Source organism: Drosophila gunungcola (assembly GCF_025200985.1).
Source record: "Drosophila gunungcola strain Sukarami chromosome 2R unlocalized genomic scaffold, Dgunungcola_SK_2 000004F, whole genome shotgun sequence".
Classification (NCBI taxonomy): Eukaryota; Metazoa; Arthropoda; class Insecta; order Diptera; family Drosophilidae; genus Drosophila; species Drosophila gunungcola.
The window spans coordinates 2834841-2849827 of NW_026453167.1; the positions used below are offsets into that span (position 1 = coordinate 2834841).

At 45.4% G+C, this 14987-nt stretch overlaps 1 protein-coding gene across 1 annotated transcript; it reads left to right on the top strand.

The window, feature by feature from the left end:
* Positions 1-39: 39 nt before the first annotated feature.
* On the top strand, positions 40-11017 carry LOC128254388 (uncharacterized). Its single transcript, XM_052983466.1, is given in 12 exon segments — positions 40-122; positions 678-1703; positions 1766-1901; positions 2272-2510; positions 2579-2733; positions 3285-3452; positions 3517-3698; positions 4308-4705; positions 4763-4878; positions 4946-5579; positions 5581-8299; positions 8742-11017. Coding segments are annotated over 11 exon segments (6366 nt in total). The 5' UTR covers positions 40-122; positions 678-1550; the 3' UTR covers positions 10208-11017.
* The last annotated feature ends 3970 nt before the right edge of the window (positions 11018-14987 follow it).

Here is a 14987-nt window from a genome sequence, read left to right on the forward strand (position 1 = left end):
TTCGGCTCTCTGGCCGCCATTATTGCTTTCCAGCGAAACCACGCTATACGCAAAATCGGGTTTATATGTGTAAATTTTTCGAGCGATTTATCAACCAGATTGCGCTCGCTGCTGCTTGAAAAGTGCGGTAAAGTGTGTGAAAAATTAGTCCCGATCTTAAAAAATATACGCACATGATGGTTGGAGACTATTTAGCCAGATAAAAGCAAAAAACAAAACCCACATGAGGCGGAGTTTGCTTGGGTTTTTTTTTCTCAATTAACAGAGTTCTGTACAAACAAAATGTAAACTAACAGCGCACTGCAAAGTGAGAAATCTCTTGAAAAAGCATTTTGAAATTCGCCGCGTTTGTTTAAGGTGTGTGTTTTTGCGCGCGTGTGTTTGTTTATGCCGCCTTTTTTCGTCTCGGCTTTCTATGATTTTGCACTTTTCGCAGTTTTATAAAAGAAAAAATGCGCAATAAAAAAAGGCAAAGGCAATGATTCATCGCGACTATGTTTTTGTGCGTGTTTTATTAATTTAAGGCAGAAAAGAGCAATGTATATATGCGGCATGTGTATATGTGATATTTTTCCCGCGCGCGCTGCCCCACACATTTAAATGTGCGTGTGTCCGTGTGTCCGTGTGTGTGAGTGCGTTGTTTACTAACTAGTTTTTGTTGTTGTTTTCGATTCTAGATTTTTATCAGCCAAAACGATAACACAAAAAACCAAGGCGAAGTAATAATAAATAATAACAAAAGGAAGAAGAACCAAATTTCAACTTTTGCCTAAAACGATGATGAACTGAAATGTGCAAATTTGATGAACGTAATTATGCCAATTCACACAGAACCTTCGATTTCAACGTGAAAAATGTCGTCGACACATTTGCTGCATTCGCTGTCACTGTTGTTGCTACCACTGCGTTGTCTACGTAATTGCCACCAGATCGTTTCCTTGGCCATTATCCTGCTGTCGGCGCTGTCAGCTAGAGTTCCCAAGGACCAAGGACGACGTCAGCCGAGGGAGGAGGCGGAGGAGCGGCAGGAGGAGGAGGATCGGGCGGAGGAGGAGGACACGCCCTATATAGTCGCCAATCCACACCCAATCCCCACCAGCAGTGGCACTACGTCTTCGGCCAGGGGAACGGGCACAGGGGCTGCGTTAACCAGCTGGCAAAGCAGCCACAGCCACCGCAGCCCCGGTGCTCAGGATCGGGATCGGTATCAGGAGGAGGACCAGGAGGAGCACCTGTTGTACTCCCAGAATCCGCAGTCCCATCTCCAGTCCCATCTTCGGCTAACGAAAACAGCCAGGGGAACGAGTAGAGGAGTGAATACAACTACAACGCAAACCACGCAACGGAGTAGATCCTCCAGAATCCAGAGTAGCAGTAGCAGCCCGAATCCCACTGCCCACTGCTGTTGGACAGCCGGAGCAGCGGTAGCATCCATAGCCACCTAAGAAAACACTCACAACAGCCACAGCAACAGCAAATAGAAACGTTCCACACACCACCCAAAAACACCCAATTACCCACAACCCCAACACAAATCAAAAGCCAGCAAGATGTCCAAGCTGTCGTTCAGAGCCCGCCATTTGGATCCGTCCAAGCAGATGCCCATCTACTTGGCCGAGGAGCTGCCCGACCTGCCCGAGTACTCAGCCATCAACCGGGCGGTGCCGCAGATGCCCAGTGGCATGGAGAAGGAGGAGGAGTCGGTAAGTTATCATTTTTGAGATCTCGGTTTGACAGGGACTAATTTGGATTGTCATCCTTGCAGGAACACCATCTGCAGCGGGCTATATGCGCGGGCCTAATCATCCCCACTCCCGAGGTTTTGCAGACGGACCAGCCCTTCTACGATGCCTACTATCCGCCGGACTACAAAATGCCCCGCCAAATGATCCACATGCAACGTAAGCTGACAGGACATCATTCTAAACTTGATCGAAATTGACTAAACCAAATTACAATTCCAAAACGAAATAATCTTTCAGTTATTCACTTTGTTATGTAATATTCACTTGTAATAACTCAAGTTCACCTATTTTAAAAAGGGTCCTAATCGTGAAACACCTTTCAAAGTATGCCTGAAAAATACATTCTTTAGTGAGTTAGGATCCAGAACCCTAACGAACTTCTCAATTAACGGTTGCGACTAAAACATTATTAATTGCTTGCTAGATATTTTTAGATTATTTATTTAAATAGCAGAATAGCCATAAAGATGTGACTGTTAAATAATGTTATTAAGGAAAACCCCAACTAATTAAACTCCTCCCTTAGCTCTTGGGCTGGACACCGAGGTTCCTGACTACGACATGGACAGTGCCGACGAGGACTGGCTCAGTCAGCAGCAGCGCTTGGAGCTCACCGAATTGAAGTTCGAGCAGATGATGGACCGGCTGGAAAAGAGCTCCGGCCAAACGGTGGTCACGCTGAACGAGGCCAAGTCACTGCTCAACCAGGACGACGAGACCAGCATATCCGTCTACGACTACTGGCTAAACAAGCGCCTCAAGATGGTACTATTGCCAAAGCCTAATTGTCTGAACAAGCTAATATAACACTAATTCTAACTATCATTTTCTAGCAACACCCGCTGATCCTCACAGTGAAAACGGAGAGTCGACCCGGCGCCAGCTCCAACAACCCGTACTTGGCCTTTCGGCGGCGCACTGAGAAAATGCAAACCCGCAAGAATCGTAAGAACGATGAGGCCTCCTACGAGAAGATGCTCAAGCTGCGGTAAGAATTGAGTGAAACTGAGTCTAATGTCGGTTGAAAAATTATGTCAGTGCTGGCTAATCGTGTCATACTACATTTTCTGGAAACTTTGAACACAAAGATGTTGTTGAATTGTTCATTTCCAGACGTATTGCTATAAATTGAACTTCTATCTCGCTGATATATCAGTTGAGTCATTTATTCTTAATTTTCTTTGGTTCTATTTTGTTCTTTGCCTTGATTGTTGAGTCATTTATTTGATAAACTAGTAGAAAATAAATATTCTGTCGATTTTTGATCACTAAAAGTCCTTTGACATTGAAGACATAGATTGCAAATAGTAAATCTAAAGTATTTGTAAATTATATAAAATCTATGATTTAATTAGAAAAAAGTATAAAATATTTAAGATTTAAAACTCTTTTTTTTAAGGCTTATTTTACCTTGGAATATTTTTTTTATCATTTATAAATTTCAATAGTTTCTAGGTAGTTTTCTTTAGGCAGCATATTTTATGACCCCGTCTTCCCTACCTGATTAACTAATCCACCTTTTCCTCGAATGTTCAATAGACGTGACCTGCAGCGCGCCACCACTATACTGGAGATGGTGCGGCGACGCGAGGAGACGAAACGCGATCATCTCAAGATGACGGTGAACATCTTTGAAAAGCGCGTCGAGATGCGCGACTTCAACGGTGCTGTCTACTCGGAGCTGAATTCTCAGTACAAGAACACAAGGTGCGTTTCGCTATGCCCCTTACTTTCGCCGAAAGGTACTGAAATACTCCTTGTTTACTTGCAGACCCGCGTATAATCCATTGTATACGAATCAATACTCACAAGGGGCGGCGGCGGTGGGAACGGCTGGTGCTATTCTGGCCGCCCTGCCCACGGGCCTGCTGCCGAGCGGTGTTGGAGCGGCGGGCAATGCAAATGTCTTCGGCTCAGCGTCGCAGTACCTGAACACGTCGAATCTGACAATGGGTAAGGGTGGGTTGATATCTTTTGAATTAACTGAAAATAGTACAAACATTTTGCGAAAACACTTGATATTTGTCGGTTTTTGGAATGTTGTTATGAATATTTGATTGGTTTCATCGAATATTTGCTGAATTTTTTTTATAATTTAATTTACTTATCCATATAAAATGGGTTAATGGTTTTATAATTTCTTGACTTGTTTGAATATCAGTTACTTTTTATTGCATAAATGGTACATGAATTTGCTTACCTAGCTATTGACATTTTTTTTTCACTTGACTTTGCCAAATCAGAGCCTTATTTCTTAATCCCTCTAAAGAAACCATAGACGTCAAAAGGACTTAAATCAGTTTTAACAAACAAAATACTCTTAGATTAAAATATATTAAGATTTGTCTAATGATATTACACTTCACTAAGACTAAACCTTATCGTTTGCTTCTTAATACCTTTGAAGATAGCATAGACTTCAAATCGACTTAAAACATTTTTACCAAATATACTTAGACTTAATAAAAAACAAAATAAATCTTTTACAGTGTACATATATAATATACAGTTTATTAAGATTGAAAACACCGTGTTTAATTCACATTTTTACTTGTTTTCCAGATGCCATCAACAGTGGCAGTGGCAACGGGAGCAGCAGTCGCAAGGAGAAGCGTACGTACAAGAAGCGCAAGCACAAACTGCCCCGCGACAAGCAGCCACACCAGCAACAGCCACAGCAGCAGCACCATCAGCACCCACAGCAGCAGCAACAACAGTATTTGCCGGGACTGCCGGCTTCTGGAGGCGCTGGAGTCTCGCCCGCGCACCACCTGCCCCACCATCTGCACCACCTCAGCAGGCAGCAGAGCGCCTCGCCGGCGGCCAACGACTCGATCGCGGACAGCGAGGAGGAGGACTACTTTGGCGCTGGGGCTCAGAATGGCAACAAACTGGGCTCGGAGAGCGAGGAGGAGACGCCGTTTGCATTTAGGCGCAGGTCGAGCTGTATTTACCTGCCGGTAAGTGTTTGTAAATCTCAACTGGAAGCCAGATGTTAACTATTCCCCTTTGCACAGACTCGTCACCGAGATGGTCGCTGGCCTTGGGACTCTGCCGACGAGGAGATGGCGCCCAGTAGAGCCTGCTCGGATGCCAAATATCGTTACACACTGACCTCCCTCAATTATCCCAGGTTTGTTGCCATTCTACTTGGCCCATGTCCATGCCCATACTCACTCCGAATCGGGCTAATCTTACAGGCCACGTTGCATCGGCTTCGCGCGTCGTCGTTTGGGTCGTGGCGGTCGTATCCTCCTTGACCGGGCCACAACAAATTACGACGACTTCTGGTCGCAGCTGGACTACACGGTGATGGAGAGCGTGGTGGCCGACAGGTGTGGCGACAAACTCAAGCCGGAGCATCCCGAGCAGTTGTGCAAACCGAGTTCGCCGCCCACGGTGGTGGATTTGATTCCCGCCGGAAAGCCCGTCGAAGGTGAGCAGCCTGTTCCGGATCTGATAAAGGTGGAACCCCCCAGCGACATGGAAAAGCCAGCAGCCGCTGCGGGTATAGAGTCCGGCCAGGAGAGCAAAGAACTGGAGGGATATGAAATGGAAGTCGAGGATGAATACCTGGCCAGCGAAGATGAGAATTTGTCAAGGCTTGGAATCTACAGCTCAGCGGTAACGTTACCCCAAAATTGGATAGAACTTCGCCAGAAACGTCGCCGCCTGCGTCGCAAGAAGCAGCAACTGCGAGAGCTAAATGCAGCCAAGCGGCTGAAAAGATCTACGGAAGCGGTGGCGAAAGCTGGAGAGGTTCAGATTCAGGAGGAAGAGGACACCAAACCAGCATTGGGTCCTTTGCCCAGGTCTTATCTCCAGCGTTTGGCTACTGGTTCTTGGTCAGAAACTCAAAAAGGAGGAAGAGGATAAGGAAGATTGCGAGAATCTCGCAACAGAGCTGCTGGAGAAGAAGGATCAGGAGCAATTGCAACCCCCGCGAGCCAATCATCAGCAGCAGCACCACCGTTCCAACAACAACAACAACAACAACACCGTGTTGAACAACAACAATAGTAGTAGTAGTAGTAACGTTATGAATAAGGATGTTAGCATTAGCGAAAAAATCAATGTGATAAAGCAGGAGGCGGAGGAGTGTGTCGTCGGCGGAGGCGAGGATCAGCCGGTGGCCTCCACCTCGGCGGCAGCGGCCGCCGCTCGAGCCGCTGAAGCAGCCGCTGCAGCGGAGGCAGCCGCATCGACGGGCACGCTGGCACCAGCGCATCCGGGACCCTCGCTGGAGGAGGTGGCCAAGACGATAAAGCGCGAGATGATCGATGCCGACGACTCCAACGAACCGCTGAGCAGCATTCGCACAGCAGCCGTCCTGCAGTCCACGCAATCCGATGTTCCCGAACTCATGGACGATGAGGCGGAGGACGATGTCAATCTCGCTCAGCTCAGCAGCATCATCCGGCATACGGCGGTCAAGAAGGAGCTGGAGGCCCAGCAGCACCAGCAACAGGTGCAGCACGAACAGATGCAGGCCGCCAGGCGGATGGAGGAGGATGAGGCCGCGCCCTGTTTGAACCAGCTGCCGGATGTGATTCGCCTGCGAAATCTGCGCAACAGCCAAGTGCACGCGAGGCCCAAGGATCTGTTCATACAAGCTCCCGTCGAGGAAGAATTCAATGCGGACTACTTGGGCGGTCTGTCGCCAACCTCCAGTCAGCGGTTGGACATCTGCAACGAGCTGCTCTCGGAGATTCGACGCGATTGGCTGCACTTCCGGCCCAAAACGCCCACGGATGAGCTGTCCGATAGCCAAGACTGCGAGGTGGGTAAGTCCTGCGATGGTCACGCGGTGGACTGGACCCAGGACACGCCAATAAGTGTGGAGCTGAACCGTTTGGGCAAGCGAGAAGCGGACGAAAACGACTCGAACTCGTACTTCCTGAGCAGCGGCTTCAAGTACACGGATCTGGAGTCGGATGCCCAGCTGCTGCAGACGGTTCAAGTTCAGGATTATGCCCGCGGCAGCAGCAAGAGTCCCAACTGCTCGGGATCCGGTTCGGGATCTGCTCTGGAATTCAACCTGAGCGGCGGCGACTCGCTAAACGACATCAACAATCTGCTGGGCGATGACGACGAGGACGACAACCACGAGCATATGCTGGACAACATACTGCAGGAGTGTGCCATGGATGATCCGAAGGCCTTGAACCAGGCCACCAGTTTCTGGAACGGCATCCTGGATGGCGAGGCAGCCGTGGACGAAGTCGAGATTGCCGATCAGCTGTTGGACTGTATTGATGAGAAGAAACCCAAGGTGGGAGCTGCCGATTTATCAAAGCGCGCTGGCCGCAATCGCAAGACGAGATTAGCGCAAAGTCCGCTGGGTAGTTCAACGTTTACCGTCTGTCCCACGGCGGATTCTCTCAAGCAGCGCGAGCTCTTCTTCAGCCAAGCACCGCCAGTGGTGGTCACGCCCAAAGAGGAACTTCCCGCGCAAGTAGAACAGCCGGAAGTGGTGGTGGCCAAGGAGGCAACGCTTTTGCCGGTGAAGCTGGAGCCGGTGGAGAAACCCCAGGCGGAGATCGTTCCTGTTGCCGCACAGGCACAACAGCTGCAGCCACAACAAGCCATTGCTCTGCCCACGACGCAGCTGATCAACATACCCGCCCAGATAACCACGCAGAAGCAACAGCAGCAGCAGCAGCCCCAAGTGACGCAGTTGCTCAATCAGTTTGCCAACGCCGGACCGCAGATAATCGCACGCACGGAATACGGCGGTGGAGCGGCCGTGGGCGATATAGTGACCATCACGCCGCACACGGGTAGCAGTCCACTGCCCGCACTCACCGCGCAGCAGCAGCTGCAGCACCAGTTGGCGCAGGCTCAGCTCCGCAACGTGACCGTCCAGCAGCGACAGGCGACGCCTCAACAGACCCCCAACCAGAATCAGAATCCCCAGCAGCAGCAGCAGCAGTTGCTCTTCCAGATGCAGCGGGATCCCTCGCGCGCCCTGACGCCCCTACAAGCTGCCGGCGCTGGCGCCACGGGCAACCACTTGATCTACACCACCAGCTGCGGCGAGATTGTCACAGCAGCAGCTGCGGCGGCGGCCACCTCCCAAAAGGTCACCTATGCCATCCAGAAGGCGGGAGTGGCCGGTGGAGGAGCCACGACCGCTTCGATTGGACCCAACACGGTCATCACGCTGTCCAATGTGAAGGTGCAGGGTGACGACAGCTCCTCCGGGGGCAGTGGCAGCTCAGGCTCCTCCAGCGTCAACATCATCAACACAGCCAGTGGCCAGCAGCTGGCCGTGCACAGCATTGCCGGGATGCAGCAGCAGGTGCAACAGGTGACCACCAGTACGCCCCTGCTGGTGGCCACGCCCTCGCGCAACAATGTGCAGCCGCAACAGCAGCAGCTGGTGACGCAGCAGCCTTTCGTGTGGCGTCAGGTAAGCGGTACGAACACGGCGGTGGCCACCACAGCGGTGCTCTCCACCACAGTGGACTCCTCGCCGAAGGCGGTAACCAATCAGATTGTCTGGACCCGCCCGGCCACCCAGAAAAGGCAGCTCAACGGACCAGAGAATACAGGTAAGCAGAGGACAAAGAATGTACTTATATTTTAATTTTTTGAGAACACTGACTTTCGCTGTTATGAATTCATAAAAAAGTGTGGACAATTTTTTTATTTTCCCATTTTGTCTGTAAGCACTCTTGAATTTGAAATGGCATTTAATATCTTATCTCGTATTTGCTTTCATATTATTGCACAAGCTACTTTTGGTGTTGTTAAGAACTTAATAAATGCAGATTAAAGCTGCTAAGGTTCATGAATTCGTTTAGATAGCAGTTGTTTGGAATTTTAAAAATCTAAAAAACATTACAATTTTTTTATGGCGCAAAAAAGTTTATTATTTTATTGATAATTCTAGCTTTCTAAAAGTAAATTGATAGTTAATAGTCTTAAACAGTCCTATCTTATTCATCTACATATTATACAAAGACATTTATTTAACGCCTTTTCCTTTTACAGACGTCAACAAACTCCTGCTCAATCGGAGATTCCTGCGCAAGCAACAGTTGCAGCAACAGCAGATCCAGTTGACCAAGCAGCAGATCCAACAATTGGTGCAGCACGAGGAACTGGACGAACTGGTTGCCACCACGACGGGTAATAGCGGCGATCAGATGGACACAGGCGATCAGATGCAGCAGCAGCAACAGCAGCAAAAGCTCAGCAAGGTGATCAAGATGTCGCAGTTACCGCTGCTCGTGTCGGATGTCAATCTGCAACAGCAACAAGCAGGGTCTGGTCAAGTGCAGCAGCAACAACTTAAGCCCAATTCGGCGGCAGCGATAGCGGCCAATCACAACTACAGCCTGCATCCTGCTTCGACAGCAATCCTCACCACTCAGGCGACACCACAGCAGGCCAACAAGATCTTCCTGACCAGCAGCAACAGTAGTGGCGGCGGATCCACTGGCAACTTCACCATCGCCTTGACCAGCGAACTGCAAGCGGCGGCGGCGGCGGCCAATCAAAAGCTTCACTACAAGGAGCTGCCCAACTCCAACCTCAAGCTGAACTTTGTGAGCAGCGCTGGGGCGGGCGAGCAAGCTCAGCAGGTGGGCGCCACCACGGTGCTGCTGAACAAATCGCAACAGCAGCAGCAACAACAGCAACATCAGAAGCTGAAAACGCTGGCCACCACGGGCAACTCACAAACTGGCCAGGGCGATAAGCGAGTGCTGTACACCAGTCTGCTGAATGTGAAGCCGCTGCAGAAGAACAACAGCGGCCAGATGCAGATGCAACTGGGTCCGGGTGGATTGCAGCAGGTGCTTCGAGGGCGTCTCAACAACTCGGCCATCATAACAAGAACCCTGCCGCTGGGCACCACTGTGAATAGTACGGGTGGAGCCGTGGGACCTACCACCACCACCATTAGGCAGTTGGTGGCCACGAATGCCAATAATGTGAACACCCAGGATGGCAGTCTGCTGAGTGCCAAGGAGGTGGGCAAAGCTCTGACTGTGGAGCAGGTGATTGCCAGTGCTAACAACGGAGGAGTTGTGCTGCCTACCAGCAACAACAACAATAATAATAACAACAATGGCAGTGGAGCGGGCGGAAACGGAGGAGGAGGATCTGTGAGCAGCGGTGTGAATGCCACGGGAGCTGGCGGCGGCGGAGGAGGAGGAGGAGCCACTGGCACGGGAGCAGGGGGAGTGGGTGTGACGTCCACCATCAACAGATGAGACGCGGACGGTAGCGGCAGCAGCAGCTAACATCGAGCGCAACCCCCATTGCATCTGCCCAGCGGCACTTTGCTCAGTTTGGCAGCGACGCAAACGGAGGCATCAACGGAAAGCAGCGAAAACCAGGCGGTGGCCATATCCCTGCCTCAAGCGGACGCCCAAGTGGCCTTGGGCCAGCTCCTGCAGCAGCCCCACTGCTGCTGCACCCTCTGTTTGGTCAAGAAAAGCGAGCTGGTCTGAAGCCCAATTCATTATGTAGGATTTTCAGAATTTCACATGCAAACACAAGGATCCGCCCGCGCACACACACACACACAGAAACAGAAACCCTTCTACCAACAAAAAGATTTTCAAGCAAGCAGCTATTCGGAATAGCAGCCAGCAGCAGGAAAACCTTTTAGCCAGTAAAGAAAGGGCCAAGAGCGGGGGGAGGGGAGCATAAGACGGGACGGATAAGTTGTATAAAAAATGAAAGCCACCATTAACAAAGTTCGCTTAATTTGATTTTCTATAGCCTATATATAGAAGCATATGTGTGTATAACGATTTAGGTCTTATTTTTCAAGATCGCCTAACCCTAAAACCATAATAAGAATTAAATTAATAAAACAAATATATATATATATATGTACAATGTATATGGAAATGCATACCGAGAACTTGGCTCTTTCTCTTGGGCTAGTAGAGACCCCACACAACCCAATCCTCCCTCTTCCTTTCCAATACCAACAACAACAGTAACAGCAACAGCAAAAACTCATGTGTTAAATAGCAACTGTAAATATTCGATAATAATTGCAAAACACACAAAATAACAGCAAGAATTAATGATTAATGAAACTATGTTTAGTGATACGAATAGTTGTAACGATAAGGAGAAGAGACCACTTCTCTCCGGCTTAATGCCGTTTCAGAACCACGCGCTTTAGCCGGGCTGTTCCACCGATGACCCACCGCCCCCCGCCCAGCACCACCCCCACAAAAGCCTAAAAATTCGGGGCGTGGCAAGTCAGGGCAGCCCGTTGAAACAAAAACAAAACAAAAATAAAAGAAACAAAACACATTTTTCAATGTACGTAAATTAAATTAACTTATCCTGTAACTTAAACGAAAAGAAAACAAACATTAAACTACATTTAGTTATTTTAACTAAGAAATGCAACTTCAGAGGCAACAGATTGAGAGAAAGAGATATAGAGAGGAGTTGCAGAAGAACACTATTATTGTATGCTCTTATTATTATTATTTTTTATACAAGGTAATAATTTTAATTGTATTCGTAATTGCAAAAACAGAAAAGAATGCTTATGCAATGGCGGCAACAGCTACAGCGGCATAAACAACACACAATAATAATAAAGATATAATATATAAACCCTAATTGATAACGATAATATTTTAAAATCCAAAACAAAACCGAGTAAAACAAAACGAAAAAAACAAAAACATTTAAACAATAATTATATAGCGATGTAACTTCGTAGTATGTAAATTTTAGATCGGTAAGAGCGTAAGCAAGAGCGATAATAAAATGGAAAACAAATTGCAAACCTAAACCGAGCAAAACTCTGATTAAATCGAAATTCATTCATTCAAAAACTGAAAGCGGTATCATCATTTTTCTTTTCCGGTTCCGGTTCCCAATTTTCAGTTCACAGCACTCGATCCCCACATCAGATTCTCCATATACACCTCCAATTGGAGGGGATTGAAATTGCATGTTTGTATCTTGCATCTCGTACCTTGAATGCGTAGAATCGGATTATCTTACGACCTGATGGCCATAGTTTTTCAGTCTTCTTCGACCCTTCCCTTCTCCATAAACCATATACCATATATACCGATTGTGATGCGTACAACTTTTATGATTTGACACTTCTGCAACAGCAAATACGGGTAAACACACGAAAGCGAAACTCTATCTAACCAGTCAACATCTAGCAGATTATTAAGCAGAATATATTTAAAGTGAAATTATAGCTGTGTATATAAACATAAATACGATTAATGCCGACTCGACTCGACTGTCTGATATCCAAATAATCATTTTTATCTTTCCATTTTCCATTTTCGGATCATCGATTCGAATAAACTCAAAGGAGGCAGAAATTTAGTAAAAAAAAATCCATGAAATCATAGCTTTGACTTTGTAAGAGTTTTTTAACTCATTTTTGTCTAGTACTTTACAATATCTGTATATAGTTATGATAAACAATAGTTATAATAAGCAGCCTTGTCCTGAATTTCGCTTGGCCTTATTTATAAATTCCATATTTACTTATTCCATATATATTATTTTGCATTCATTTAAGAGCACACACACAAGTTCTTAATACTTATAAATGGTTTTCATTTCCCCAAATCTTTCTGCAAGCAGCATTCAGTACAAGGTTGAATATTCATATTTTTTATATGTACTTAACAGTTTTTAACACCTTCTTTTGCATGAAGTGTAAACACAAAGAAAACAAAACAAAGGGAAATTATACAGTATATTTAAAAAACAAATATTTATGTATTATATATAATCGATACAGCCATTTTGCGTATTCGTATTTGAACTTAACCAAAACTACATGTGAAATTGTTTACAGCGAATGCAGCAGACACATCTAGAGATTCAAACTGTGTGTAGAATTGCCCCTCCCATCCTCCCCCAATACATCCTATCACTCTATCGCTAATGCTCTATAACTAACTAATATGTGAATTTACCAATCGAGTATTAACAGCTTAATCTGCATGTAGCCTCTTTGTATAGAACTACTAGGAATTCAGACGATTTTTGGGTTGTTTTTATTTTAAAACTTTATAGATATAGTTTTCAAAGTAATTTTTTTTGTTTAATTTAAACAATGTTTATTTCCTTACTATTGGATTTGTACTTCAGTAGAGTTTTATCGGTTTCCTAACATTTTCGGGGACTTTAGGCCCATTGAATCGAATCCAATCCATATTGCAGTTGAGCTGATTCCCTTATCAAATATTGTATATGAATGTATTGTTAGTAAATCAAATAAGAAAACTGGAAACGCTTGTTGTGGTAATTAAGTAAACACATCCAAAACAAAAAAATGAAAACGTATGTTTAATTAATAAATATTTAATCTACATAATTGAGACTACTTGCAATACTGTAAAAATTAAACCGAAGCACAAAAAACAAGACAAATGAATAATGAGAACATAAAACCAATATTATCGTAGAGATTGATGGAAATTGAATATACTTATGATAAAAAGAAAATAATAAACAGCATAAGCGATTTTAACTGTTTCTTGCATAAGCTATCAAGTACTAAACAAAAAAATAAGTATAACATTACACATGTAGAAGCATGGAGCTGAGAACTCATTACAATATATGTGTAATTACGAATCGGATATGGATTGCGGGTCATATCCCTCCCATATAAAAATGGCCGAGTTTCGAAGGTGTACATATAACAAACAGATATAAATATTAATATATCAGCGGTGATGAACAATTACGAATAATACGGAAAACTAATTGAAAGCTGACAGAATCCAAAAAGGAAAACAAAATTAAATGCAAAACGACAGAGTGCATGATTACGAAATGAAATAAAAAATATAAAAATTAAAAACCAATTATCGATTTTATTTTGGAGGACAGTTATCATGGGATTGTTCAAATAAGGTCATATAGAAATCGTCCAGATACAAGCGATGAATCGATTAGATACCTCACCTATTTACTTTAATCACACATTACAATTTCAATCTCGTTACAATTTCGCGTTCAATTAACACTCCGATAGCCAAGTTCGTTTCGGCCCACAGACCTGTCAAATGGGTTTTTTTTTTTGTTTTGGCCGGGAGTGTGTTTACTTTGCGCCTCGTTAAAGCGCCAAAATCAATTAAGGCGGCTCGACGTTTGACAAAAAACGCGAGAAACCAACAAAAACCAAATCGAAATCGAAAATCACACGGAAAGCAAAAAAACTGAAATTGAGTTTTGTAAATTGGCAACAGATGCGAATAAATGAATGCCAAACTGGCATTGGTCGAATCAAAGAGAGACGCCTTGCCCGAATGCAAAAGCTACAGTGAAGTGTGGGTAATACATTTGAATAATCTACTAGAATTTAAAAAAATCACCTAATAGGTTTTTTAAAATGTATTTTGCTGGGAGGTAAGTTAGGACCTATAAAGTTCTCTGATATCTTGCGACTAATAAATTTAACACCAGGTCTAACTTGACATATTGAATAAGTTTTCATAACTTGCAAACTCATTTACTTTACTTTTATTATATTTATATACAAGATTGATAATCAGTTTTATGCAAGATTAGGATTTACGGTAAGATTAGGATCATGAAAGTCATTGACTCAATTTTTACCTAGAAAATTGGTTTCCCCTTTTTAATTTGTCCATCCCACTAGGTTTTCACTGTATGGCCAGTGTCCACTCTCCCTGCCCCATGCTTATATCATTCTGTGAGTGCGAAAAGTGTTCGTTTTGGCATCGATTTCACATGCATTTGGTGCGTCGAAGCTTGGACTCCGAATCTGCTGCTGCTGGAGGCTGGTGTTAAATATTTGAAAGCCATGCCGTTGCAGTTGTCACTCACTCCGGTTGCTGCCGTTGCTGCTGTGGCGGAGATCTCGAAAAGGAGTCGGGCAACGGCAACAGAAGCTCATTTTGCTGTCATGTCGAGGTGTCATGTTGCAATGTCCCAGCTGCCGTTCAAAAAAAAAAAAAAAAAAAAAAACAAAAAGCATAAAATAACCAAAAAGAATCGACTCCAAACCCAAAAAACCAAAAAATCAGGCATGAAATTTGTTCAACGGTACGTTGACACTTGCCTATCAAGATGTGCATATCGCCTGACCTTTATTAGCATACGGATGTGTGTGTGTGTGTGTGTGTGTGTGTGTGTGCTCTTGCCACATTAAAGATGCAATTAAGGCGGTGCAACCACCACTCCCCCCGCTCCCCCTTTTACTTTCCTCTGTGGGTCAGATCTACAGGGAGAATGTATAGTAACTCTGTT